This window comes from Schistocerca nitens, chromosome 1 (genome assembly GCF_023898315.1).
Source record: "Schistocerca nitens isolate TAMUIC-IGC-003100 chromosome 1, iqSchNite1.1, whole genome shotgun sequence".
NCBI classification, from domain to species: Eukaryota; Metazoa; Arthropoda; class Insecta; order Orthoptera; family Acrididae; genus Schistocerca; species Schistocerca nitens.
The window spans coordinates 56,094,471-56,121,750 of record NC_064614.1 but is presented as its reverse complement, the minus strand read 5'-3'; the positions used below and the strand labels follow the sequence as shown (position 1 = coordinate 56,121,750).

The 27,280-nt window shown below is 42.7% G+C and overlaps 1 protein-coding gene across 1 annotated transcript in view; it reads left to right on the top strand.

Moving 5' to 3' along the window:
- LOC126235277 (serine/arginine repetitive matrix protein 1) overlaps nt 1-27,280 on the top strand; it is a 971,178-nt gene that overhangs the window by 784,459 nt on the left and 159,439 nt on the right. The window contains exons 4-5 of the mRNA XM_049944347.1: nt 17,795-17,914; nt 26,816-27,070. Coding sequence (XP_049800304.1) covers nt 17,795-17,914; nt 26,816-27,070 — 375 coding nt within the window. The remainder of the gene's footprint in view (nt 1-17,794; nt 17,915-26,815; nt 27,071-27,280) is intronic.

Here is a 27,280-nt window from a genome sequence, read left to right as displayed (position 1 = left end):
CGAACCTCCGCCGGGATCAGCCGCACAGTCCATGACTGCAGCGCCTTAGACCGCTCGGCTAATCCCGCGCGGCGATGTTATCGGCTTTGGTAGTGAGTGGTCTGCACCAACAGTTTTAGCTGCTTTTAGTCTGATTGCAATAATCTATTACGTGAAGAAAAATACCTTCAGATTCTATATCTGTTGCATACGGATTCATACCTAATGTCCTTAACTTCGTTAATTTAATAACAATGTTTCTAATTATGCAATTGAACTTACCAGAGTCTTATTAATGGCTTTGTGCATTACAGAATATTTACGCCAAGCCTGTCACGGAAGACGATTAACTGACTGTTCTGGTTCTGCAATGAATATTCCGAAATAGCTCTAATATAACCAAAAGTCATTTAATTACGAAAAAATTAAATTCCAAAACAGGAATTCTTTAAGTTCCAATAGGTTTCTCTACGCTGGGGTTTAACAGTGATGGTGAATTTCTTGAACAAAACCATTTCCCCGCATAGTTCTTGCACTAATATTTGTAATGAACAATTACTTAATGCGATTGGCCTATCACCTAAACTGTTTGTGTGATGAAGTCCTGGGGGCCTCTTTACTGATATAGGATCATACACTCAAGTACACCAAGGCGTCGAAACAGGGTACCGGCACTAAGTAATCATTTATTTTAGGTGAAGTGACAACCTCCGCAGTAAAACAGTTTCGCTCAATACGGGTATGTTTTAGTATTTTAAAAAATTAATACTAGCCAAAAAGTCGCACTTATCACGCAGAATTTATTTAACAATGCAAACTCAAGTTATGACAGAATGTATCGCAGATTTACATTCAATAAAGACCGCCCCAAATAGGCGAACTCTACAGCTGCAATAGCACACGCTCGCAAGTATGATTTGTGACAGACGACGTTCGTTGGCAGAAAACAGTTCCACAATATTTATTTTTTCCAGAGCAACATATGTTGGTCACATTTAAATACATAATTGTGGACACTGGACAGTATAAGAATATCACGATTTTTTTTCTTGTTTCTTGTCTCTCTTTTCACTGGAATCTTCAGTAGACCGTCTCTGTCAATTGTACGAGTATCAAGCTGCAGAATGGCGATTTTTTTCTTTAAATCAGTTTGGCTGCCCTCACTGCAGTGAAACCGTTTCTCCCATGTTAGAATCGGTGACCGCTTATTTAGAAGATCAGTGCTCTCGTTTCTTTCTTACCCGTACTCCTGGGGATTTGGTTCTTAGAATTCCTTCATTTATTTTTTATTCTTCTTTATATTTGCTCTGTAATGTGAAATAACCCCTCACGCCAATAAAAAGCAATTCTATTGCACTAGTAAGCAAGCAAACAAATTATTGTGGTTATATTAAAACATTTTATATTTTTAAATTATTATTAAAATCATAGCATCTATAGTTCGTTAAATGTGGGCTTGGCACTTTGCTAACTTTTACTTGGGAACGGCAGAAAGAAGAAAAAACTCACTATAGAGCCGAACCTTTGCTCGACATCTACTCATAAAGTGGTTTAAAAAAAAAGTCATTGCTGCTCTGTATCGTGGTGTAATATACGATAATCATAAATATAAAACGGACTGATTGTTTATTCAAACATTTTTGCCAATATTTATCTACATTCGCTGAATGTACAACTCTCTTCATCGAAAAACTATGTTTCTTTTTTTTTTTTTAGCTCAAGAAAATGCCAGTTATTTAATGAGGCAAAGCCACAAGCGTCTTCACTTAACAATTATCTTCGCTGTAATGGAACCGCTTCTGTATGTCTGTGTACATCGGGTCTGTCTGCGTCTTGCCAGAACGAGAAGGTGATCATGAGGTTCAGCAGAATGCCGCTCAGCGGCGCTGCCGTCTGTGTTCGCGGTCCATGTGTCGCCTCCGTCCTGCCATCTAGTTGCCGTCTGGTACACTGTAGCTAAAAGCTCTAAAGTTACACCGTATCCTTTTATCGGAATATGTTCTGTCCAAACATTGCCTTAACCTAATTACATGCTTATAATATCTTTCTAAATCTTATCAGTATATTGGCTATGAAGGGAGAAATCTTAAAACAGATACCGGTAAGTAACAAGCCCTGAGTTTAACCAGACCTCATGTACCTTGGACAGAACTTCAAATGTTAATAGAGATTCCGCCAGCATAATTACAGGGTGGGGCACGAAATGTGTTAACAATTGTTTCTTACACAATTTACGACGCACATTAGGTATCCCGTTGGGATCTCTACAGCAGTACCAGCAGAGCTTGAAAAAACAAATGAGTTACGAAATGACGTGTAGTTCACGATACTGCCGCTAGAGACTAGTAAGCAGCAATGGCTGACAATGGAAGACTGACGACACAGCAACGATCGGCAATTGTGTTACTTTTTCATGAAACGAAAAGCTTTGTTGTGACTCAGAGGCATTTTAGACAACAGTTTAACATACGATGGGTCCCTTGCAAGACGACCATCCACAGGTTGTACGATAAATATGTATAGGAATGAACTGTATTGGAAGCGAAGCGACCTCGGCCTAAGCCTGTTTGTTCGCCAGAGAATATTGAAGCGGTACGAGTTGCTGTACAGAGAAGTCCCGGGAAATCGTGTAGAAAGGCAGCAGTGCAACTGGGAATATCCAGACGCTCCGTTCAACGCATTCTTAAAAGTGACCTCCATATGTACCCATACAAGATGACCTGTGCACAGAAGCTCACTGAAGAACACAAGCAGCAGAGAGCGGAGGATAGGAAAGAAACGCACAATAACGTTTGGTTTTCGGACGAGGCGCATTTTCATTTAGACGGTGTGGTTAACAAACAAAATGTACGGTTTTGGACAACTGAAAACCCACAAGTGTTTCATGAACGACAACATTATGCTCCGAAGATTACAGCGTGGGCAGCAATTTCCAGTCACGGACTGGTTTCTTTGGAGAAACTGTGAACAGCGTTATTTGAGTATGCTTCACAATAGCTTCATTCCACAGCTTCTTGCTACTGCCTTGCCCTTCAACACACAGTGGTTCATGCAAGATGGAGCCAAGGCCACATACTGCAAACACTGTGTTAGAGTTTTTACACGAGCATTTCGACATGCGGATTCATTTCACTCAGGTTTCCAGGTCGCTTCACTGATGGAAAAAATTGGCCCCACAATAGTCCAGACCTCAAGCCATGTGACTTTTTTCTTTGGGGGTACCTAAAGGAAAACATTTTCCCGAAACATCCACGTGATTTAATAGAGCTCAGAAGACTTATTCTTCACGCTTGCAGTGAAATTACGGGCGACATGTGCTGTAGGGTAATCACTAACTTCAGTGTTCGTTTGAAGGAAGTTAGGAAACGAAATGGTGGACATATTGAGCGTGTGCTCAGTTAGAACAAATCTCCATCGACGGCTCTTCATTATAGTATATGTTCCTTTCAGATTGTATTGACAATAAAGTTTATATTCAAAAACAAAATGGTAACACATTTCGTGCGCCACCCTGTACCTGTTTTCAGAACTTGAGTGCAATTGGTCATTGTTGATTACTGGCGTTTTGAAAACATGTGACCTCACGAGTCTTCACGGGAAACGAAATTTTGACGGTCAGTAGCGAGACAAAGAAGCTACAACCCTAACCCCTTGAAGGTGTCCTCCGCAGATTAGGGCGAAACATTCGAATTCTCAAAGAAACTCATTCGATTACGGAGTAATTGCCTGGAGTATTTAATAAGTGCAGTAAAATGAAATGGCTGTCTCAGACTTAGTAGTGATTCACGGGGTGCAGGTGCAGAGGGGAAAAGTGTCGTGATCACCGGGACGGCACTTTCACAGCACGCCGGAGCTATTTGCAGGCGTGCAGCCATTACATTAGCAGCTGCGCCTCGTGTCGTCAGGCAGCGGTAATGGCTGCCCGGCCGCACCTCGCCCAGAGCCGCTTTCCGCGGCTTCAATTAACGCCTCCAGCGGACGTCCAGGTTCAAGGCCTCTGGGGAAGGTCTGTACATGGCCCGTGGTCGCTAAACGCCTCACATAAATGGCAGCGCCGAGCCGAGGGGACAGCGAGATAGGCATCTGCCAACGGCGAAGGTACAGAGGGGTCGCAAGAACTTACCTAACAAAATACAAGAAAGAAAGACAATTTAACCCACCCATTCCCAGTATTTTTTTGTCTCACTATCAGTGGGGTCATACAGAAAGCAAGTAATTTACGCCGGACATGTGGGCACTATATTTGCTGTTGTTGTGGTCTTCAGTCCAGAGACTGGTTTGATGCAGCTCTCCATGATACTCTATCCTGTGCAAGCTTCTTCATCTCCCAGTACCTACTGCAACCTACATTCCTCTGAATCTGTTTAGTGTATTCATCTCTTGGTCTCCCTCTACGATTTTTACCCTCTACGCTGCCCTCCAATACTAAATTGGTGATCCCTTGATGCCTCAGAATATGTCCTACCAAGCGATCCCTCCTTCTAGTCAAGTTGTGCCACAAATTTCTCTTCTCCCCAATTCTATTCAATACCTCCTCATTAGTTACGTGATCTACCCATCTAATCTTCAGCATCCTTCTGTAGCACCACATTTCGAAAGCTTCTATTCTCTTTTTGTCTAAACTATTTATTGTCCACAGTTCACTTCCATACATGGCTACACTCCATACAAATACATTCAGAAAAGACTTCCTGACACTTACACCTATACTCAATGTTAACAAATTTCTCTTCTTCAGAAACGCTTTCCTTGCCATTGCAAGTCTACATTTTATACCCTCTCTACTTCGACCATCATCAGTTATTTTGCTCCCAAAATAGCAAAACTCCTTTACTACTTTAAGCGCCTCATTTCCTAATCTAATACCCTCAGCATCACCCGATTTAATTCGACCACATTCCATTATCCTCGTTTTGCTTTTGTTGATGTTCATCTTATATCCTCCTTTCAAGACACTGTAGATTCCGTTCAGCTGCTCTTTCAGGTCCTTGGCTGTCTCTGACAGAATTACAATGTCATCGGCGAAACTCAATGTTTTAATTTCTTCTCCATGGATTTTAATACCTACTCCGAATTTTTCTTTTGTTTCGTTCACTGCTTGCTCAATATACAGATTGAATAACATCGGGGATAGGCTACAACCCTGTCTCACTCCTTTCCCAACCACTGCTTCCCTTTCATGCCCCTCGACTCTTATAACTGCCATCTCATTTCTGTACAAATTGTAAATAGCTTTTCGCTCCCTGTATTTTACCCCTGCCACCTTCAGAATTTGAAAGAGAGTATTCCAGTCAACATTGTGAAAAGCTTTCCCTAAGTCTAGAAATGCTAGAAACGTAAGTTTGCCTTTCCTTAACCTATCTTCTAAGATAATTCGTAGTGGCAGTATTGCCTCACGTGTTCCAACATTTCTACGGAATCCAAACTGATCTTCCTCGAGGTCTGCATCTACCAGTTTTTCCATTCGTCTGTAAAGAATTCGTGTTAGTATTTTGCAGCCGTGGCTTATTAAACTGATAGTTCGGTAATTTTCACATATGTCAACCCATGCTTTCTTTGGGATTGGATATATTATATTCTTCTTGAAGTCTGATGGTATTTCGCATGTCTCATACATCTTGCTCACCAGGTGGTAGAGTTTTGTCAGGGCTGGCTCTCCCAAGGCTATCAGTACATATTTACTAACTAACCTAAAAACATTCATTCCAGTTGTTCAATGTAGCAGTAATAACTTTATTTTCATAAACGTTACCTTCAAGAAACAAAAAACAAAAAAATAGATTGGGGTCATATTGACCCCAGTGATACTAGAAAGCGTACAACAGCTGATGCAAGAAAGCATAAGAATGGGTACAAAAATAAGCGGGAATATTTTTATTGTTTCAGGTTTTTCGTGTAACAGCTGTTCTACATAGCAATCGTCATTATGTTTTCATAAATGTTACGTTCTACAAATGAACAAACAGTTTAAGTCTGGGGCCATACTGACTTCGGTTGCACTCACAGTCAACGCAAAAACCATGAATAAACTTTAATGTGTTGTAAATATAAAAATGAACGAAACATCATTTTGAAAATAATGGTTTGGGAAACAAGGAAGGTATATATGTTTCCAATGTGATTATGGGGTCGTATTGACCCTAGCGGTACTTGGAGGGTTAAGAACTAACAGGAAGAGGTACGGGAGTTCTCCTACCCCACATCTTCTACGTATGAGGAGAAGCTTTTCTCTCGGTCTGCGGCTGTATAGGACAGTGTTACCGCAGTGTTATCTCTATAGAGTCATTTCGTCGTCGTAGCATCATAAAGAAGCAACTACTACCGAACAGGAGTAAATCGCTAACATGGCTTATGTTGCAACAGTGCTCTTGGTTCACTCAGCTCCCACCTGTACAGGTCGCTCGCGTTCAACAATGGAGTTCTTGCAGTACTTCGCTGCGGTTTCAAAGGATCCACCAATTGAGGACTATTAATAATTTATGAGGAGCAAATAAAATGTGTTCTTTTTTTTATTGAAGAACTTATTACTCAAGATCACCTTAATTTTCGCCTCTTTGTCCAGAGTTTACTCTGTTCCCAATACTTCTTCGTAAGGCCGCTATACTGTTGCCATTGTTGTTCTCTCCAAGTTCTTTTGGATTCTTCAATCGACTTGAAAACCTTCCAGATTTTGTGTTCTGCTTTGAAACATGTCCCATTCTAACATCAGGACTTCTCTGGTGTTGGATCTCTCAATGACCTTCTTAGCTCCACTAATACACGTGTTGTTCGAATGGTAAACATTTGTTCAGGGTCTGTTTTTGTCCATTCTGCACAGGTGTCGAAGAAATATCAGCCATCTGATCTCCGAGATCCTCTCCACATTGTGGTAGACATCTTCGTTGCTCTGTAGATTACACCCAGCCGCAGTCTGGAACACACTCGTGATTTTTCGTAGGATTCTCCTGTCCACGCTGTCCAACTTCTCTTGGTCGTAGTTCATCGAGAGGCATTCATTGCCGTACAGGCATTCTGTTTTGGCCATAGTACTACAGTGTCTCTTAGAAGATTGGCTAAAATTTACAGACGCGCGAAATTTGGCACGGACTTCAATGCGAGATGCCTTTAATAGGTTCCACAACGAAACATTGTCTCGAAATTTGGTAGAAAATCCGAAGAAATTCTGGTCATATGTAAAGTACAGAAGCGGCAAGACGCAGTCAATACCTTCGCTGCGCAGTGCCGATGGTACTGTTACCGACGACTGTGCCGCTAAAGCGGAGTTAGTGAACGCAGTTTTCCGAAATTCCTTCACCAGGGAAGATGAATGGAATATTCCAGAATTTGAAACACGAACAGCTGCTAGCATGAGTTTCTTAGAAGTAGATACCTTAGGGGTTGCGAAGCAACTCAAATCGCTTGATACGGGCAAGTCTTCAGATCCAGATTGTATACCGATTAAGTTCCTTCCAGATTACGCTGATACAATAGCTCCCTACTTAGCACTCATAAACAACCGCTCGCTCACCGATAGATCTGTACCTACAGATTGGAAAATTGCGAAGGTCGCACCAGTGTTTAAGAAGGGTAGTAGGAGTAATCCATCTAACTATAGACCTTCATCATTGACGTCGGTTTGCAGTAGGGTTTTGGAGCATATACTGTATTCAAACATTATGAATAACCTCGAAGGGAACGATCTATTGATACGTAATCAGCATGGTTTCAGAAAACATAGTTCTTGTGCAACGCAGCTAGCTCTTTATTCGCACGAAGTAATGGCCGCTATCGACAGGGGATCTCAAGTTGATTCCGTATTTCTAGATTTCCGGAAAGCTTTTGACACCGTTCCTCACAAGCGACTTCTAATCAAGCTGCGGGCCTATGGGGTATCGTCTCAGTTGTGCGACTGGATTCGTGATTTCCTGTCAGGAAGTTCGCAGTTCGTAGTAATAGACGGCAAATCATCGAGTAAAACTAAAGTGATATCAGGTGTTCCCCAAGGAAGCGTCCTGGGACCTCTGCTGTTCCTGATCTATATAAATGACCTGGGTGACAATCTGAGCAGTTCTCTTAGGTTGTTCGCAGATGATGCTGTAATTTACCGTCTAGTAAGGTCATCCGAAGACCAGTATCAGTTGCAAAGCGATTTAGAAAAGATTGCTGTATGGTGTGGCAGGTGGCAGTTGACGCTAAATAACGAAAAGTGTGAGGTGATCCACAAGAGTTCCAAAAGAAATCCGTTGGAATTCGATTACTCGATAAGTAGTACAATTCTCAAGGCTGTCAATTCAACTAAGTACCTGGATGTTAAAATTACGAACAACTTCAGTTGGAAAGACCACATAGATAATATTGTGGGGAAGGCGAGCCAAAGGTTGCGTTTCATTGGCAGGACACTTAGAAGATGCAATAAGTCCACTAAAGAGACAGCTTACACTACACTCGTTCGTCCTCTGTTAGAATATTGCTGCGCGGTGTGGGATCCTTACCAGGTGGGATTGACGGAGGACATCGAAAGGGTGCAAAAAAGGGCAGCTCGTTTTGTATTATCATGTAGTAGGGGAGAAAGTGTGGCAGATATGATGCGCGAATTGGGATGTAAGTCATTACAGCAAAGACATTTTTCGTCGCGGCGAGATCTATTTACGAAATTTCTGTCACCAACTTTCTCTTCCGAATGCGAAAATATTTTATTGAGCCCAACCTACATAGGTAGGAATGATCATCAAAATAAAATAAGAGAAATCAGAGCTCGAACAGAAAGGTTTAGGTGTTCGTTTTTCCCGCGCGCTGTTCGGGAGTGGAATGGTAGAGAGATAGTATGATTGTGGTTCGACGAACCCTCTGCCAAGCACTTAAATGTGAGTTGCAGAGTAGTCATTCCAGGAGATGTACTTTTTATTGTAAAAGTTTTAGTCAGCCTATATGCTCCCTCCATTTTTGATATCCGAGCGCCTATCACAGCTATTTGTAGTCCACTTTCTTGTATGGTCTCACAGAGGTTCTCGAATTTCTTTACCCCCTAAACTGATTTACTTTTAGGCTCACATTTATCGTTCAACATGAGTTCTAGCGAGATCCCCAACCCCGTTTTTCTGGTGATCCTTTCTAGAAGGTAGATCTGCCCGGTCGCCTGCTCTGGGCTCTCCAAAGTATCACAAAGTCTTCCGCAAAGGCCAGGCAACTGACTTCACTTCCTTGCGATATTTCCCATAAGCAGATCGGGCTTATTATTTTATTTTCAATTCTGATTTCCAAATTCTCACAATCTTTTCCATGACACATTTGAATAATAGCAGCAACTGTCCGTCACCTTGTCTCACACCTGTCTTCATTTCATATACACAATGGAAAATGTGTTCTTTATTATAAATTGTACTAAAAACAGTGTACAGTAGCTGTGATAAGCAACAAGATATAGATTTTATTTTACTTTCAATTTTTCTTTACCAAGTTTGTGTGACTTGTCGTTCATTTAGAGCAATGAAACATTGAATGTATTTTGTGAAATATTTTTCATTAACATAGTCCATTTGAGTAATATTTATCAGTAACTTGTTTTTTTATTAAACCTACTTACAGTATTATAAAATTTGCTAAATCTGTGTAGAAACAAATTGAAGAAACGTAGTTTTACGCAAGGAAGGGGGAGGGGGATTCGAGGGTAGTGCAGCTTCGGCAGTTCTGCCAGGGGCGTAGGACCAGTGCGGTTCGGTTCAGATAAAATGTCACATGCATGGGTAAAAGAAGAGCAGGCGGAGTCAGAAAAATAAGAGAAACAGTAGGAAGACCGACTAAAGGTAGGGAGGTGACAGTTGCTATATACGAGGCAGTCGCCCCCCGTGGAAGCCAAGCTTTCAGACAGTTTGTGAAAACTGCTGTTTACTATCGGTAAGTAAGATAGGACTTACCACAACATCCCTTCCGTGCACATATATATATTTAAAAATGGAAACAGCAAGAGACGCTTTTCTAAAAAGGTGAAATATGATAAAATCGAAGCAGTGTCACACAACTTTCAATAACGCTTTTTTCTGCTGCACAATTCAAAACATGGAACAATATGCAGCCCATAGTCGGACGGCTTTCAGCAACAACGCTATTGCTTTTCGATTGTTACGTTGTCGATAGGTGCAAAGTCGTAACACACCAAAATAAACTCTTTATACTTTCGTTACGTTGGCCCACTCGGCGTACAGGGTGTGGTCCACCGAGTAGCGTAAAACAAGAGACAGATGTCACTGGACCAGGGAGAAATAGATCTTACGGAACTGTTACTCAACACGCGTAAATTCGGACCTCCTCGTGATTGCCTTTCATATATTTCAGTCCCTTCCCGTTGTAATGCCCTCCTATTCTTTCCCTTCTTCTTATCTGCTTACTCTTCTTCCCCTTCCTATTTCGCCATCGCTTCTTTTTCGCTTCCTCATTTTTTTCTCCCGTCACGAATCTTCGTCCCCACGGAAACTGCGCCCAGGGCACAAAAGCTGAATGCGACACGCTAGTTACGCTGCTGCATCGTTAACTATGTTAGGAAGAATTTGCTGAAATTGCTTGTTAGGAGTACAGTGAAACGAAGTCGATGAGCATTAACAAGGAGCAACACAGCAACCGGGTTTTTGAAATTTTTGCATATTTATGCTACGTGAAGTTCAGAACTTAAATACCAATCAGCCTAAGCAGTTCTGTGCAACTCTCAAAAATTCTTGAGAAAATCTACTTTGAAGTTATCCTGACGTATTTAATATCCTAACGTAAGGTCCATTTTTCTGTAGTAGAATGGTCGCCTGCAACATTGGTGATCAGAGTCCGATTGTCGACCAATGCAGATTTTCAAACATTGGTGCATCTTCTACGAGCATTTTGGTGAAGCTTGAAGTACACGTAAACGGAAAGAAATCGGTAGCTCTCGCATGTGATAATCGCTAGATCGCTGGTTCGAGCCTGTTTTCGGACATTATTTTTTCGTTTTTTTTTTCTTTCGTTCATCTACCTACGTCATTTAAGCATGAAATTCGTCGGCTGTGTGCTGATTGACGCATATATAATTGTCATTTTTATTAAAAATGCACGTTTTTGTTTCTAAGTACATAATGCGCACAAAAATACAGCTTTCATTGCAAATACTGTAAGTTCTCAGTTACCGATCTCTTATTAAAGACTGTTAAAAACAGATTGTTTGCAATACAAATAATATTTTTCATATTTAAGTATTTTACGTTTCACGGAAATGCTCGTAGAACCTGGGCCTTTGTTTAAAAATTCATCCCATCCAAGAGTCGAACCCAGGCCGCCCAAGAGGCAGGCAAGCATTCTACCAGAGAGCCACACTGTACTTTCAAAACAACAGTCTTATATTGGAGTATTAAAGACTCTCTAAAAACTTCAGAGTCGATTTTTTCGAGAGTTTTTGAGAGTTACATCGGCCTATTGTGGGGGGTCCCATATTTGAATTTTGAACTGTAGCATAAATGTAAAAAAAATAAAGAAATACAAAAAATTCGATTGCCATGTGCTGTAAGACAAGAATAATAATCGAGATTTTTGAAATGTGGTGCTACGGATGTACGCTGAAGAGCTGATAGTTTGATCGAGTAACTGGTGAAGTTCTTTTGCTATGGTCTTCAGAAGAGGTATTGAGTCGAATTCAGAGAAAAAGGACTTCCAGTCACAACTGGACTTAGATGTACAATAGAATAAACGTTCCACTCATTCACATGGCGGAACTTTCATTTAAACAGTGTTATACGGCTGTGGCCCCGAGCTACATAAAGATTCTAACACAAGGTGTCAGTAACAATAAAACCTATACCTAACGGTAAATTTATTTATACTGACACTGAACCTGGTTTTACAGGTTTTAAGTTTTGATATGATGGTGACAGTAGCGAAACGATGGAATAAATAACGACATTTATTGAACGATGCAGACGATTTTATTCATGAAATATTAACATGTTCGCACATGCATATAGGATGTTATTTCCTTTATTAATAATGGTGGGAAGAACATGTGCACTCCATTAATTCATTTGACACTCCGTTCCCCGTGCAGTAATAACCACATCTTTACAGTCCTGTTTTCCCACATCGACAAAAAGAAATATATTTTGCTACGTTACAAACCTGCGTTCTACCTTTGTAGGTAATAAGAAGCGTAAAATACGCTTTTAAATGTGATACAGCTCAGGAAATCGACAAGAAATGCTGCTAAGGCAGCGCAGTGCATTCCATCTGGCTGTTATACGCGTCCCAGCTGCATGTTGCTCCAAGCAAAGTGGCATTCAGACCTGTTCTCTTGCCAGATCGTACTCTTTGCCTGAGAGGCGCATAAAATCGTTCTTTTACGCGCTGACATTCACGTGAATTTTAGAGTTACAACAAATTCGAAGCGCAGTCACGCTTAATCCATGTCACGCTCTGCATTCGTTTCGCGGGCTTCTCGGCCCGCCTGGCGAAGCACGAGTTATGCTTCTCGCTCACCTTTACTGAGCTGCGGGCTAGCGGAACCGCGGCGACCACACTCACCATATGTTCTCCAGTTCCGCCTCGTAGACGAAACGTATGCTTCAGGTTTTAATTTTTTTTATCGTAAACCGGTCTTACAATACTTAGGGATGTAACTCCGTACAGGCGTTGGATTCACGATTGCTGCTGAAAACTACCTTTGGAAGCAACATCATAACCTAATGTCGTTAAACGATTCCAACATTGTAAAGCACTTTGCAAGTACCGGTATTCGCAATGTATATAGCTTGTAGATAACCAAAAATTGTGTTATATTGACAGGACTTCGAAATATATAATGTAGAATATCAAGTATGATTTTTTTCAAGTACGATTTTTTTTATCAAAATCAGAAAATTTCTGGCAACAGATCAGAAAGCCGTTAAACAATTATTAGCGGTAATAACATACACCAGCTAAGTTGCGGAAAGAAAGCGATAACACTTCAAATAAGTGAAGTATCATCATCATAATCATCATCACGAGTTAGTAGACATCAGTTGCTGGATAAAAGCTACCTAGCGATTTACATCCATATTGCTCTTTTGTTTCAGTGCCATCTACCAACCTCCCATTAGGAGCTATTGTAATCTAACAAAGAACGAGTTGCTACTCATTCGCCTGGCTACAAATCCCGTTCACTTCCATTTCTTTATTTTATTGTAGTCGTACTGATGTGAAATTATGAGACGACGTTTCTCGCAGAGCGAAAGATTGAAATGGTTGTGTTTTGTCAACAGCAGTGGTCGAGATGGGTAACCATTGGCTGATGGTGGTCATTGAGAAGAGGGGTTATTTCCCACTGCGAGGAGGGAGAAACGGCAGCTTGAGGCGATTTGGAAAAAAACTGTAATGACGGCCACTGAGCCGGCTGGAGTGGCCGAACGGTTCTAGGCGCTTCAGTGTGAAACCGCGCGACCGCTACGGTCGCAGGTTCGAATCCTGCCTCGGGCATGGATGTGTGTGATGTCCTTAGGTTAGTTAGGTTTAAGTAGTTGCAACATAGCGTATATCAAAAGTTTAAAAAAATATTTTATGACTGTAATATCATGCAGCTGACTCTGGGCTCGCCAGAGCTACATTTCGTATGAAGGCAGCATGAGTTGACTATTTCCTTTCCCAGTTACCTCAGATGATGAACAATTTAAAAAATTTATGTTAATATGTGCTGTCTGTTCTGTTGGACACGTCCGGTAGAACAGGCACGTACAAAAATACATAAATGAGTGAGGACGTCTCTAGGTTCTTTCAGCGCGGATGCACCATATCTTCCGAACCGCTCTGGGAATTAGCGAATGCTACGAGCAGTAGGGAGGCACTACTTACAATTGACAGGTTGAGAATTTGGGCCGAACAAGGAACGTGCCCGAACGGCCGAGACGGTTAGGTAACCGTTCTAGAGAAGCGGAGCATCCGTGTTCGAGACCCGGTCCGGCACAAATTTTCAAACTTCACCATTGATTTTTTCAGTGCCTCTAGTTGCTTGAAGTACTGATTTCTCGTAATACATAAAGTTTATTTAATAGCTAGTTTGCGCTGATTATTGTCTGCCTCTGTAGTTCAATGACAATCTGTGTGGTTGCTATGCGAATGATTTGGGTTCGATACCCGGTACTGCAATTTTTTTTTTTTTCCCTTGGTGTGAGGACTGGAACAAGATGCACTGGGACTTGTGGTAGCAATGGAGAAGCAACTTGAGTGAGAAGTAGCGACTCCAAGGTCGAGAAACCCGACAATGGCCGGGAGGGAGGTGTAGTGACGCCACGTCCTTCAAGACTGTATCCGAATGACGCCATTGGCAGAGGATGACACGGCGGTCGGTCGGCCCCGATTGTCTCGTCCTGACCATAATGTGGAGTATTATTTTGCTTTACTTTACTGATTTATTGAAATGACTCTTCACAAAATCGTAATTAATTGATAAATGGTGTATGTTATGTAAAATCTAAAGGCACAAATGGATATAGGGCAGGAGGACGCACTTTTCTAGTTGGCCACATTTGTTCTTTTAAGTTTCTTTAACACACATCTCTTGTATAATGAAAAACCATAGCTGAGAGTGATTTACATTTTTATTAATTTCTTATGTATTATTCTATTGTTCATACCTCCAGAGGTAGCAAAATCACTGTGTTAAATGTAAGATCGTCTTAATGCAATGTTGTTGTTGCGATCGTCAGTCCGACGCGGCGCTCCACGCTACTCTATCTTCTGCAAGCCTCTTCATCTCGAATAATTACTGTGACCTGCATCCTTCTGAATCTGCTTACTGTACTCATCTCTTAGACTCCTTCTACGATTTTTACCCTGTCGATACCATCCTTCCACCTTTCCCATATCCTTCCTCGTCTCCTTCTCCCTTACACGGATCCTCAGAATGCTGCTCGCGGTAGTCTTTCCTCTTCCGTCCTAATTAGCTATCCAGCCCAAGTCAATCTTCTTTTATTAATCCTTCGGACAACATCAGCTTGAGAGTGTATGTCGTCCAGTTCCCCGTCTTTTAATATCCTCCACTCCTGCGACTGCGTGTCCCTCTTGGGGCCAAATATTTTCCTGAATACCTTTCTCTCGAAGACTAGCAGTTTTTGTTCACATGTTTTACTTAATGTAAATGTTTCAGAGCCACACATAGCTCCCGGGAGAATTATGCTCTTGTGCAGTCTGATAGTAAGACTTCTCGAAACTGCTTTACTGCATAGCACGTTCCGTAAGCCAAAATATGAACTATTTGCCTTTGCGTTTCCTCCCTTAATCTTTGTTTCTGTTCTTTAACGGTTCCCAAATATTTTCATATATCTACTCTTTTAAAAGTGAATTCATTAACTATCAGTAGGGTTTGATCATTGGGTGCTTTACTCACGACCGTGTTCACAGTTTTCTCTTCGTCAGTTTGTAACCCTGCTTTAATTGCAATATTTCTCTAAGAACTTATCATGAGCTGCCCGTCCTCTTTGCTACCAGTTGTTAGGACAACATCGTCCTCATATGCAAGCCGATTTATTGTGATATTACCCAGTTTTATTCCAACTTAGTTTAATTTATGGTGTTCTCTGTCGATCTTTCCTAAAAGTAAATTAAAAAGTATTTGAGATTATGTGTTTCGTTGTCTAAGACCAGTACTGACTTCCGCTAATCCTAAAAATTGTAGACCACAATAGATAACAACGGCGTGTTCAGTTCAATCTACACCGATGCTCCGCAAGCCACTGTGCAGCGCATAGCGGATGGCATCCCTTACCACAAGTCATTTTCTTTCCTGTTCCACTCGCAAACAGAGAGAAGGAAAAACGACAGACAATATACCTCCGGATGAGCCCCAGTTTCTCGTATTTTATCTTCGTGGTCCTTACGCGCAGAGTATGCTGGTGGCAGTAGAATCGTCTTGCAGTCAGCTTCAAATGTCGGTTCTCAAATATTTTCTCGATAGTGTTCCTCGAAAAGAACGCCTTCTTCCATCCACGGATTCCCATTTGAGTTCCCGAAACATCTTCGTGACACTTGCGCGTTGTCCGAACCTACAGGTAACATATCCAGCAGCCCACCTCGGAATTACCCGATGCCTTTCTTTAATCCAACTTGGTACGGATCCCAAACACTTAAGTAGTATTAAGAATAGGTTGCTCTAGCATGTTGTATGCAGTCTCCTTTACACATGAACCACACTTTTCTAAAATTCTCCCTACAAACCGAAGTCGACCATTCCCCTCCCCTGTCTCAGTCGCCCATACTCGTTCCGTCTCATACCGCTTTGCATCGTTACACCCAGACAGTACTAATGCTGTTGCTGAACATTACAGATTTGTTTTTCCTACTCATCTGCCTGTTTTCCATCCCCATCTCTACTACACTCCTGGAAATTGAAATAAGAACACCGTGAATTCATTGTCCCAGGAAGGGGAAACTTTATTGACACATTCCTGGGGTCAGATACATCACATGATCACACTGACAGAACCACAGGCACATAGACACAGGCAACAGAGCATGCACAATGTCGGCACTAGTACAGTGTATATCCACCTTTCGCAGCAATGCAGGCTGCTATTCTCCCATGGAGACGATCGTAGAGATGCTGGATGTAGTCCTGTGGAACGGCTTGCCATGCCATTTCCACCTGGCGCCTCAGTTGGACCAGCGTTCGTGCTGGACGTGCAGACCGCGTGAGACGACGCTTCATCCAGTCCCAAACATGCTCAATGGGGGACAGATCCGGAGATCTTGCTGGCCAGGGTAGTTGACTTACACCTTCTAGAGCACGTTGGGTGGCACGGGATACATGCGGACGTGCATTGTCCTGTTGGAACAGCAAGTTCCCTTGCCGGTCTAGGAATGGTAGAACGATGGGTTCGATGACGGTTTGGATGTACCGTGCACTATTCAGTGTCCCCTCGACGATCACCAGTGGTGTACGGTCAGTGTAGGAGATCGCTCCCCACACCATGATGCCGGGTGTTGGCCCTGTGTGCCTCGGTCGTATGCAGTGGCGCTCACCTGCACGGCGCCAAACACGCATACGACCATCATTGGCACCAAGGCAGAAGCGACTCTCATCGCTGAAGACGACACGTCTCCATTCGTCCCTCCATTCACGCCTGTCGCGACACCACTGGAGGCGGGCTGCACAATGTTGGGGCGTGAGCGGAAGACGGCCTAATGGTGTGCGGGACCGTAGCCCAGCTTCATGGAGACGGTTGCGAATGGTCCTCGCCGATACCCCAGGAGCAACAGTGTCCTTAATTTGCTGGGAAGTGGCGGTGCGGTCCCCTGCGTAGGATCCTACGGTCTTGGCGTGCATCCGTGCGTCGCTGCGGTCCGGTCCCAGGTCGACGGGCACGTGCACCTTCCGCCGACCACTGGCGACAACATCGATGTACTGTGGAGACCTCACGCCCCACGTGTTGAGCAATTCGGCGGTACGTCCACCCGGCCTCCCGTATGCCCACTATACGCCCTCGCGCAAAGTCCGTCAACTGCACATACGGTTCACGTCCACGCTGTCGCGGCATGCTACCAGTGTTAAAGACTGCGATGGAGCTCCGTATGCCACGGCAAACTGGCTGACACTGACGGCGGCGGTGCACAAATGCTGCGCAGCTAGCGCCATTCGACGGCCAACACCGCGGTTCCTGGTGTGTCCGCTGTGCCGTGCGTGTAATCATTGCTTGTACAGCCCTCTCGCTGTGTCCGGAGCAAGTATGGTGGGTCTGACACACCGGTGTCAATGTGTTCTTTTTTCCATTTCCAGGAGTGTATCTCTAGTGCTGCGCGACATTAACCATTGCGAAGTGTCCGACTGTACGTTTGGTGTTTCTGTGTCTGCCTGCAGGCCTATCTGGCAGCGGTGTGCAGTGGTCAGGACGTGCGCCTGGCGCTGACAGAGGGCGGCGACGGCGCCAGAGGGGACCAGCTGGTGGAGGCGGCGGGGGCGGGCGAGGGCCCGCGGGAGGTGGGTGCTCAGCACTGCTCTTATGTGCAGATTAGATTAGGCTCAGTTGTCATTCTATAGATCCAAAAATGAGATGATTCCCGTTTGTGTGGAGCATGTCAGAAACTACAACATAAAAAACATAGAACGTTTGAATACACTGTCAAAGTCACAGTTTGGGTTTCTTAAGGGTTCTGATATTGAGAAATCTATTTACACTTTCAGCGAAAATGTCCTTAATTCAATGGACAACAAATTAGAGGCAACTGGCATATTCTGTGAACTGTCAAAGGCGTTTGACTGTGAATCACAGCATTCTTTTAAGTAAATTAAAATATTACGGCGTCACTGGTAGTGCTGCAAAGTGGTTTCAGTCATATCTTACTAATAGAAAACAAAGGGTGTCATTACCTAACACTTCAGCAGTAGGCAATCAGACATCATCTGACTGGGAACAAATTACATGTGGTGTTCCCCAAGGTTCCATAGTAGGTCCACTACTGTTTCTTGTGTATATTAATGACCTGTCATCTGTTACATTACCAGATGCCAAGTTTGTCTTATTTGCAGTTGATACAAACATTGCAATAAATAGTAAATCAAATATAAATTTAGAAAGGGCAGCTAACCAAATTTTTCCTGTTATTAATAAGTGGTTCATAGCCAATTCACTGTCATTAAACTTTGAAAAGACCCACTACATGCAGTTCAGAACTTGCAAGAGATTTCCTTCTGGTGTGTGTATAAAATATGATGACATGGAAATAGGAGAAGTTGAGAATGTAAAATTCTTGGGATTACAACTTGATAATAAATTCAGTTGGGAGCAACATACTAACGAACTGCTAAAGCGCCTAAAGAAGTCTGTGTTTGCAATGCGAATGATGTCAGACAAAGGAGCCATAAATATAAAAAAAACTGGAATATTTTGCTGATTTTCATCACATTATGTCATATGGTATCATATTTTGGGGTAACTCCACAAACAGAGAAAAAATTTTTAGAGTACAGAAGCGTATAATAAGAGTAATGAGTAGTGTAAATCCAAGAACATCATGTCGAAACCAATTCAAAGAATTGGGATTATTAACCACAGCTTCTCAGTATATTTATTCCTTATGAAGTTTGTTGTAAATAATACATCTCTTTTTCCAACTAACTGCTTAGTACACAGTATCAATACTAGGAATAAGAACAATATACATAAAAATTTAAAATCACTTACTTTTGCCCAGAAAGGAGTCCAGTATTCAACAATGCATATTTTCAATAAGTTACCAGCAACCATTAAGAGTTTAGTTTCAGACAAGGCACAATTTAAACATAATTTAAAAGAATTTTTGGTGGCCAACTCCTTCTATTCCATCCATGAGTTTCTCAACAAGTGCAGTAGACCATTTTAATGAAAAATTATTATACTTTAATTTTTGACAATACTTGGTTGTAACAGCCAAGTAACTACCTACTGTGTGAATGATGGATGTATGGAAAACAGGTCTAAGTCTTAAGTCTGTAAATAGTGGAAGTTTAATTTTAAATCTTGTACATAATCTGACTGTTCTTATCTGAGGATCACTGAAATGAATAATTTACTTTAATTTTTGACAGTACTTGGTTTTAATAGCCAAGAAACTAGCAAATGTCTGAATGATGGATTTAATGAAAGCAGATGTATGTATTAAACCTGTAAACATTAGAAGTTTAAAATTAATTCATGTACATAATTTTACTGTTTACTGACTGAGGATCATTAAAATTAATGAAACTCAAGTTTTTCTATTACATTTTTGTAATATGTTTATCTGACATGTTCCACACCCAGGAGAATTCCCTCTTTTATGGGTCTATGGAATGAATAATTAATCTAATCTAAATCTAATCTAATCTAATCTGAAGAGCCAAAGAAACTGGTAAACCCACTTAACATCGTGTAGGGCCCCCGTGAGCACGCAGAGGTGCCGCAACACATCATGGCATGGACTCGTCTAATGTCCGAAGTAGTGCTGGAGGAAACTGGCACCGTGAATCCTGCAGGGCTCTCCATAAATCCGTAAGAGTACGATGTGGCGGAGATCTCTTCTGAACAGCACGTTGCAAGGCATACCACATATGCTCAACAGTGTTCATGTCTGTGGAGTCTGGTCGTCAACAGAGGTGTTTAAACTCAGGAGAGTGTTCCTGGAGCCACTCTGTAGTAATTCTGGACGCATGGGTTGTCGCATTGTCCTGCTGGAATTGCTCAAGTCCGTCGGAATGCACAATGGACATGAATGGATGCAAGCGATCAGACAGGATGCTTACGTACGTGTCACCTGTCAATTTATATCTAGACGTATCAGGGGTCCCATATCACTCCAACTGCACACACCCCACGCCACTACAGAGCCTCCACCGGCTTGAACAGTCTGCTTCTGACATGCAGGGTCCATGGATTCATGACCTACACGTCCATCAGCTCGATGCAATTTGAAACGAGACTCGTCCGACCAGGCGACATGTTTCTAGTCATTAACAATCGAATGTTCGTGTTGACGGGCCCAGGCGAGGCGTAAAGCTCTGTGTCGTGCAGTCGTCAAGAGTACACGAGTGGGCCTTCGACTCCGAAAGCCCTTATCGATAATGTTTCGTTGAATGGTTCGCGCGCTGACTCTTGCTGATGGTCCAGCATTGAAATCTGCAGCAGTTTGCGGAAGGATTGCATTTCTGTCACGCTGAACGATTCTCTTCAGCCGTCGTTAGTCCCGTTCTTGCAGGATCTTTTTCCGTCCGAAACGATGTCGGAATTCGATATTTTACCGGATTCCTGATATGCACGCACTCTCGTGAAACGGTCGTACGAGAAAACCCCACTTCATTGCTACCTCGGAAATGCTGTGTCCCATCGCTCGTGCGCCGACTATAATATCACGTTCAAACTCACTTAAATCTCGATAACCTGCCCATTGTAGCAGCAGTAACCGATCTAACAACTGCTCCAGACACTTGTTGCCTTATACAGGCGTTGTCGACCGCAGCGACGTCTTCTGCCTGTTTACATATCTCTGTATTGGAACACGCATGCCTATACCAGTTTCTTTGGAACTTTAATGTATAATACTCACTTCCCTGATCATTTTTCAGGAGATCGTCAAAATATGTGAATACATTACTGCAAACTGGAACTGCTAATATTTACAGAATTGTTGTGAACTTTTAATGAATTTGTCATACACAAAATAACTAATCTTCAGTCTTGTGACCAAGTTCTGTCAGAAATGAAATCGAACAGACATTTTTACTTAAACTGGCCTAACAGTACCTGTTAAGATATTCATCTATAGAGTAGAAGGTGTTGCCTATCATAAAGTCTTTAAAACTCTGTTTAAACTTCGCTTTACCTGAAACCAAGTATTTAATGATAGCTAACAAGTTCTTGAAAATGTGTGTTCTTGAATACTGCATCCCTTTTTGGACCAAGGTAAGTGATCTTAGGTTTCTATGTAGATTTTTCTAATTTGTAGTATTCATACTGTGTCGAGCTCTTGGTTGGAAGTAGAGACATATTATTTGCAACAAATTTCATTAAAGAATAAATATACTGAGAAGCAGTGGTTAGAATACCCAGTTCCTTGAACAGTTTTCTTCACGATGTTCTTGAATTTACACCACAAATTAGTCTTATTATAAGCTTTTACACTCTAAAAGCTTTTGCTCGGTTTGGCGAGTTAGCCTAGAATATAATCTCATATGACATAATAGAATGTAAGTAAGCAAAGTACGAAAGTTCTTTTCTATATTAATATCTCCTGTATTTGACATCATTCGCATTTCAAATACAGACTCGTTTAGGCGCTTCAGCAGTTCTGTGGTATGCCCTTCCCAACTGAATTTATTATCGAGTTGTAATCACAGAAATTTAACACTGTCAACCTCTTCGATCTGTATGCTTTCATACGTTATACACATGCTGGAAGGAAATCTCTTACAGTTTCTGAACTACATATAGTGGCTCTTTTCAAAGTTCAATGAAATTGAATTATCTTTAAACCATTTATGAATCTCAGCGAACATTTGATTAGCAGTCATTTGTAAATCTATATTAGACTTGATATTTATTGCACTGTTTGTATCATCTGCAAAGAAAACAAACTTAGCATATAGCAATGTAACAGAAATCATTCATCTACACGAGAAAAAGCATCGGACCTGGATGGAACCTTGAAGAACACAACATGTAATTAATTCCCAAGAACGCTAATTATTTACTCTATAGTATTTCATAACAAAACCCTTTGTTTCCTGTTAATTAGGTAAGACTCGAATCATTTCGCAGCACTGCCGGTGACACCATAACATTCCAATTTACTCAAGAGAATGCTGTGATTTACACAGTAAGAGACTTTTGACAGATCACAGAAAATGCCAGTAGCTTCTAATTTGTTATCCAATGAATGAAGTACATTCTCACTGTACGTATAATAGTCTTCTCTACATCAGAATGCTTCAGGAACCTAAATTGTGACTTGGACCATATATGATTTGCAGTCAGATATTTGAAAAGATGCTTGAACGCAACCTATTTAAATATTTTTGAAAAAGCCGGCCAAAATGAAATTGGTCGAAAGTTTGATGATACCTCTTTATCCCCTTTCTTATAAAGAGGCTTAACTTCAGCACAGTTTGGCCAGTCTGGAAATGTTTCCGTGATAAGAGATTCATTTCACAAATAACTTAAGATAGAACTCAACTCACATGGGTACGCTTCGAGTAACTTCGTTGACATGTTGTCATAACCACTAGCATGCTCGGATTTTAAGGATTTTATGATGCACTGGAATCCTCTCTTTCTAATTGTCGTGGTGGCAGGGGTAAAATACAGGGAACGAAAGGCTATTTATAATTTGTACAGAAGCCAGAAGGCAGTTATAAGAGTCGAGAGGCATGAAGGGAAAGAAGTGGTTGAGAAGGGAGTGAGACAGGGTTGTAGTCTATCCTTGGTGTTATTCAATCTGTACATTAAACAAGCGGTAAAGGAAACCAAAGAAAAATTTGGATTGGGAATTAAATTCCGGGTAGGAGGTATGAAAACACTGAGGTTTGCCGATGGCACTGTAATTCTGTCGGAGACAGCAAAGGACTTGGAAGAACAGTTGAACGGAATGGACAGTGTCTTTAAAGGAGGGTATATGATGAACATCAGCAAAAGCAAAACGATGGTAATGGAATGTAGTAGGATTAAACCAGGCGATGCTGAGGGAATTAGATTAGGAAATGAGAAACTTCAAGTGGTAGATGAGTTTTGCTATTTCGGCAGCAAAACAACTAAGGATGGTCGAAGAAGAGAGGATATAAAATGTAGACTGGCTATGGCAAGGAAAGCGTTTCTGAAGAAGAAAAATTTATTAACATCGATTATCGATTTAAGTGTCAGAAAGTCTTTTCTGAAAGTATTTGTATGGAGTGTTGCCGCGTATGGATGTGAAACATGGACAATAAACAGTTTAGACAAGAAGAGAATAGCAGCCTTTGAAACGTGTTGCTACAGAAGATTGCTGAAGATTAGATGGGTAGATCACGTAACTAATGAGGAGGTACTGAATAGAATTCGGGACAAGAGGAATTTGTGGCACAACGTGACTAGAAGAAGGTATCGGTTGATAGGACACATTCTAAAGCATCAAGGGATCACCAATTTAGTACTGGAGGGAAGCGTGGAGGGTTAAAATCGTAGATGTAGACGAAGAGATGAATACACTAAGGAGATTCAGAAGGATGTGAGTTCCAGTTATTCCACTAGGAAGGAGGTACATAGCTAGTGTTGTCTGTAGTTCAACCATGCCTAGACGGTCAATACCGAGGTTCGATCGCGTCCGCATTGTTACTTTGTGCCAGGAAGGTCTCTGAACAAGCGAAGTGTCCAGGCTCTCGGAGTGAACCAAAGCGATGTTGTTCGGACATGGAGGAGATACAGAGAGACAGGAACTGCCGATGACATGACTCGCTCAGGCCGCCCAAGGACTACTACTGCAGTGGATGAACGCTACCTACGGATTATGGCTCCGAGGAATCCTGACAGCAACGCCACCATGTTGAATAACGCTTTCCGTACAGCCACAGGACGTCGTGTTACGACTCAAACTGTGCGCAATAGGCTGCATGATGCGCAACTTCTCTCCCGACGTCCATGGCGAGGTCCATCTTTGCAACCACGACACCGTGCAGCGCGGTACAGATGGGCCTAACAACATGCCGAATGGACCGCTCAGGATTGGTATCACGTTCTCTTCACCGATAAATGTCGCATATGCCTTCAACCAGACAATCGTCGGAGACGTGTTTGGAGGCAACCCGGCCACGCTGAACGCCTTAGACACACTGTCCACCGAGTGCAGCAAGGAGAAGGTTCCCTGTTGTTTTGGGGTGGCATTATGTTGGGCCGACGTACGCCGCTGGCGGTCACGGAAGGCTACTGGGTACAGCAATCTGGAGCACCACCTCTGAAGGTCTCCCTGCATGGTGGTACAACATGCAGTGTCTGGTTTTCATGAGCAATAAAAAGGGCGAAAATGATGTTTATGTTGATCTCTATTCCTATTTTCTGTACAGGTTCCGGAATTCTCGGAACCGAGGTGATGATAAACTTTTTTTGATGTGTGTAGAACGAACGTATGGGAACAATTTAAGCACAAACAATAAATCAAATAATTCAGAGGAAGCAGAAGCTTCTACAAATATAAGGCCTACCTTTTGCGCTTCAGAGACGCCAGGTGGGAAGCATTAAAAATAATCTTACAAAAGGGGAGAGCTTTCTCAGAGAAATTGTCATCACAGCTTAACATAGTTTATTAAAATAAACATCATATTAACAAATCACAAACTAATTCCAAACTATCATCTGAATTTGCCTGTTATTTAATTAATTAACTCACTTATAATATAGAGTGCTATATAAGGATTCAACTAACGAACTTTAAAAGTGACTAGCAAATCAAAAGTTTGCATGAGAATAGCTACACACCATCATACATTGACACACTCACCAATGCCAAGGCGGTCTTAAGACTACCATCTTCACTCGCCCAAGATCCAGTCCCGAGTGCCGAAAGCACGTTCTGCCTGCAACGAACATCTCCCAGGTAGCCGGAAGAGACCAACGGGTCCTTTGCGCCACCAACTAAACTACTGTCGAGTGACTACCGATAGATTATAAATCTCTTTGCCTTGACTGAGAAAGCTACTTTGGGTACACTGTTGCTACCACAGCAGACAGCCATATGCTGCACTGCTACCATGTACACTACTGGCCATTAATATTGCTACACCAAGAAGAAATGCAGATGATAAACGGGTATTCATTGGACAAATATATTATACTAGAACTGACATGTTTCATATGTCATCTATGCAATTTGGGTGCATAGATCCTGAGAAATCAGTACCGAGAACAACCACCGTTGGCCGTAATAACGTCCTTGATACGCCTGGGCATTGAGTCAAACAGAGCTTGGATGGCGTGTACAGGTACAGCTGCCTATGCAGCTTCAACACGATACCACAGTTCATCAAGAGTAGTGACTGGCGTATTGTGACAAGCCAGTTGCTCGGCCACTCTGATCAGACGTTTTCAATTGGTGAGAGATCTGGAGAATGTGCTGGCCAGGGTAGCAGTCGAACATTTTCTGTATCGAGAAAGGCCCGTACAAGACCTGCAACATGCGGTCGTGCATTATCCTGCTGAAATGTAGGGTTTCACAGGGATCGAATGAAGGGTAGAGCCGCGGGTCGTAACTCATCTGAAATGTAACGCCCACTGTTAAAAGTGCCGTCAGTGCGAACAAGAGCTGACCGAGACGTGTAACCAATGGCACCACTTACCATCACTCTGGGTGATACGCCAGTATGGCGATGACGAATACACGCTTCCAGTCTGCGTTCACCGTCATGTCGCCTGACACGGATGCGACCATCATGATGCTGTAAACAGAACCTGGATTCATCCGAAAAAATGACGTTTTGCCATTCGTGCACCCAGGTTCGTCGTTGAGTACACCATGGCAGGCGCTCCTGTCTGTGATGCAGCGTCAAGGGTAAGCGCAGCCATGGTCTCTGAGCTGATAGTCCATGCTGCTGCAAACATCGTCGAACTGTTCGTGCAGATGGTTGTTGCCTTGCAAACGTCCCCATCTGTTGACTGAGGGATCGAGACGTGGCTGCACGATCCGTTACAGCCATGTGGATAAAAGGCCTGTCATCTAGACTGCTAGTGATACGAGGCCGTTGGGATCCAGCACGGCGTTCCGCGTTACCTCCCTGAACCCACCGATTCCATATTCTGCTAACAGTCATTGGATGTCGACCAACGCGAGCAGCAATGTCGCGATACGATAAACCGCAATCGCGATAGGCTACAATCCGACCTTTATCAAAGTCAGAAACGTGCTGGTACGCATTTCTCCTCCTTAAACGAGGCATCACAACAACGTTTCAACAGGCAACGCCGGTCAACTGTTGTTTGTGTATGATAAATCGGCTGGAAACTTTCCTCATATCAGCACGTTGTAGGTGACGCCACCGGAGTCAACCTAGTGTGAATGCTCTGAAAAGCTCATCATTTGCATATCACAGCATCTTCATCCTGTCTGTTGAATTTCGCGTCTGGAGCACGTCATCTTCTTGGTGTAGCAAGTTTAATGGCCAGTATTGTATAAGACAAATTCAACACACATACTCACTCACTCATTCATACAGAGGATAAAGAGAGAAAGAAGATTTGGGAGCAGAAAATCTAGATAATGTACATAGGATTAGGTATGTTGTTGTATACCATTGAATGAGGACAAACACGAAGTACAGAACTAAATTACAGATGATTGCGCGTGACAGCACGAAATAGAAGTTAAATTATATGAAACGAATGTAAGAGCGACGTTTGACGTGTTGCAGGTGCACCGCTCGGTGCGCGCGGTGCGCGTCACCGACACGAGCGACGTGCTCAAGCAGAGCGCTCGTCAGCCCGACGGCCGGCTCGTCACCGAGACGAGGGAGACCCGCGAGCGGGAGGAGGTGCGCGACGACGAAGCGCCGGACCCCGAACACACCGGCGACGAGGAGGAGAGGGAGGTGCGCCACGAGAGCTCCCAGAGGCACGCCAGGCTCAAGGACGAGCACGTCGTCGAGTACCTCGCCGACGGCGTCAAGGTCAGTGCAGCCCGTACTGCGCGCGCACCGTAGCTCGGCACTGCGGGTGGGCGATGCTGGGAGCGCAGGAAGAACCAATGCCGTCACTCCCAGCGGCTCCTACAGTGCTCATATTGTGCTCACGGTCTCATCACAGTATTTTTCTTTGTTATGATGCTAATCTTTACTTCGCAGTAAAACAGAGCACACAAAACTTTCATCTAAATACAC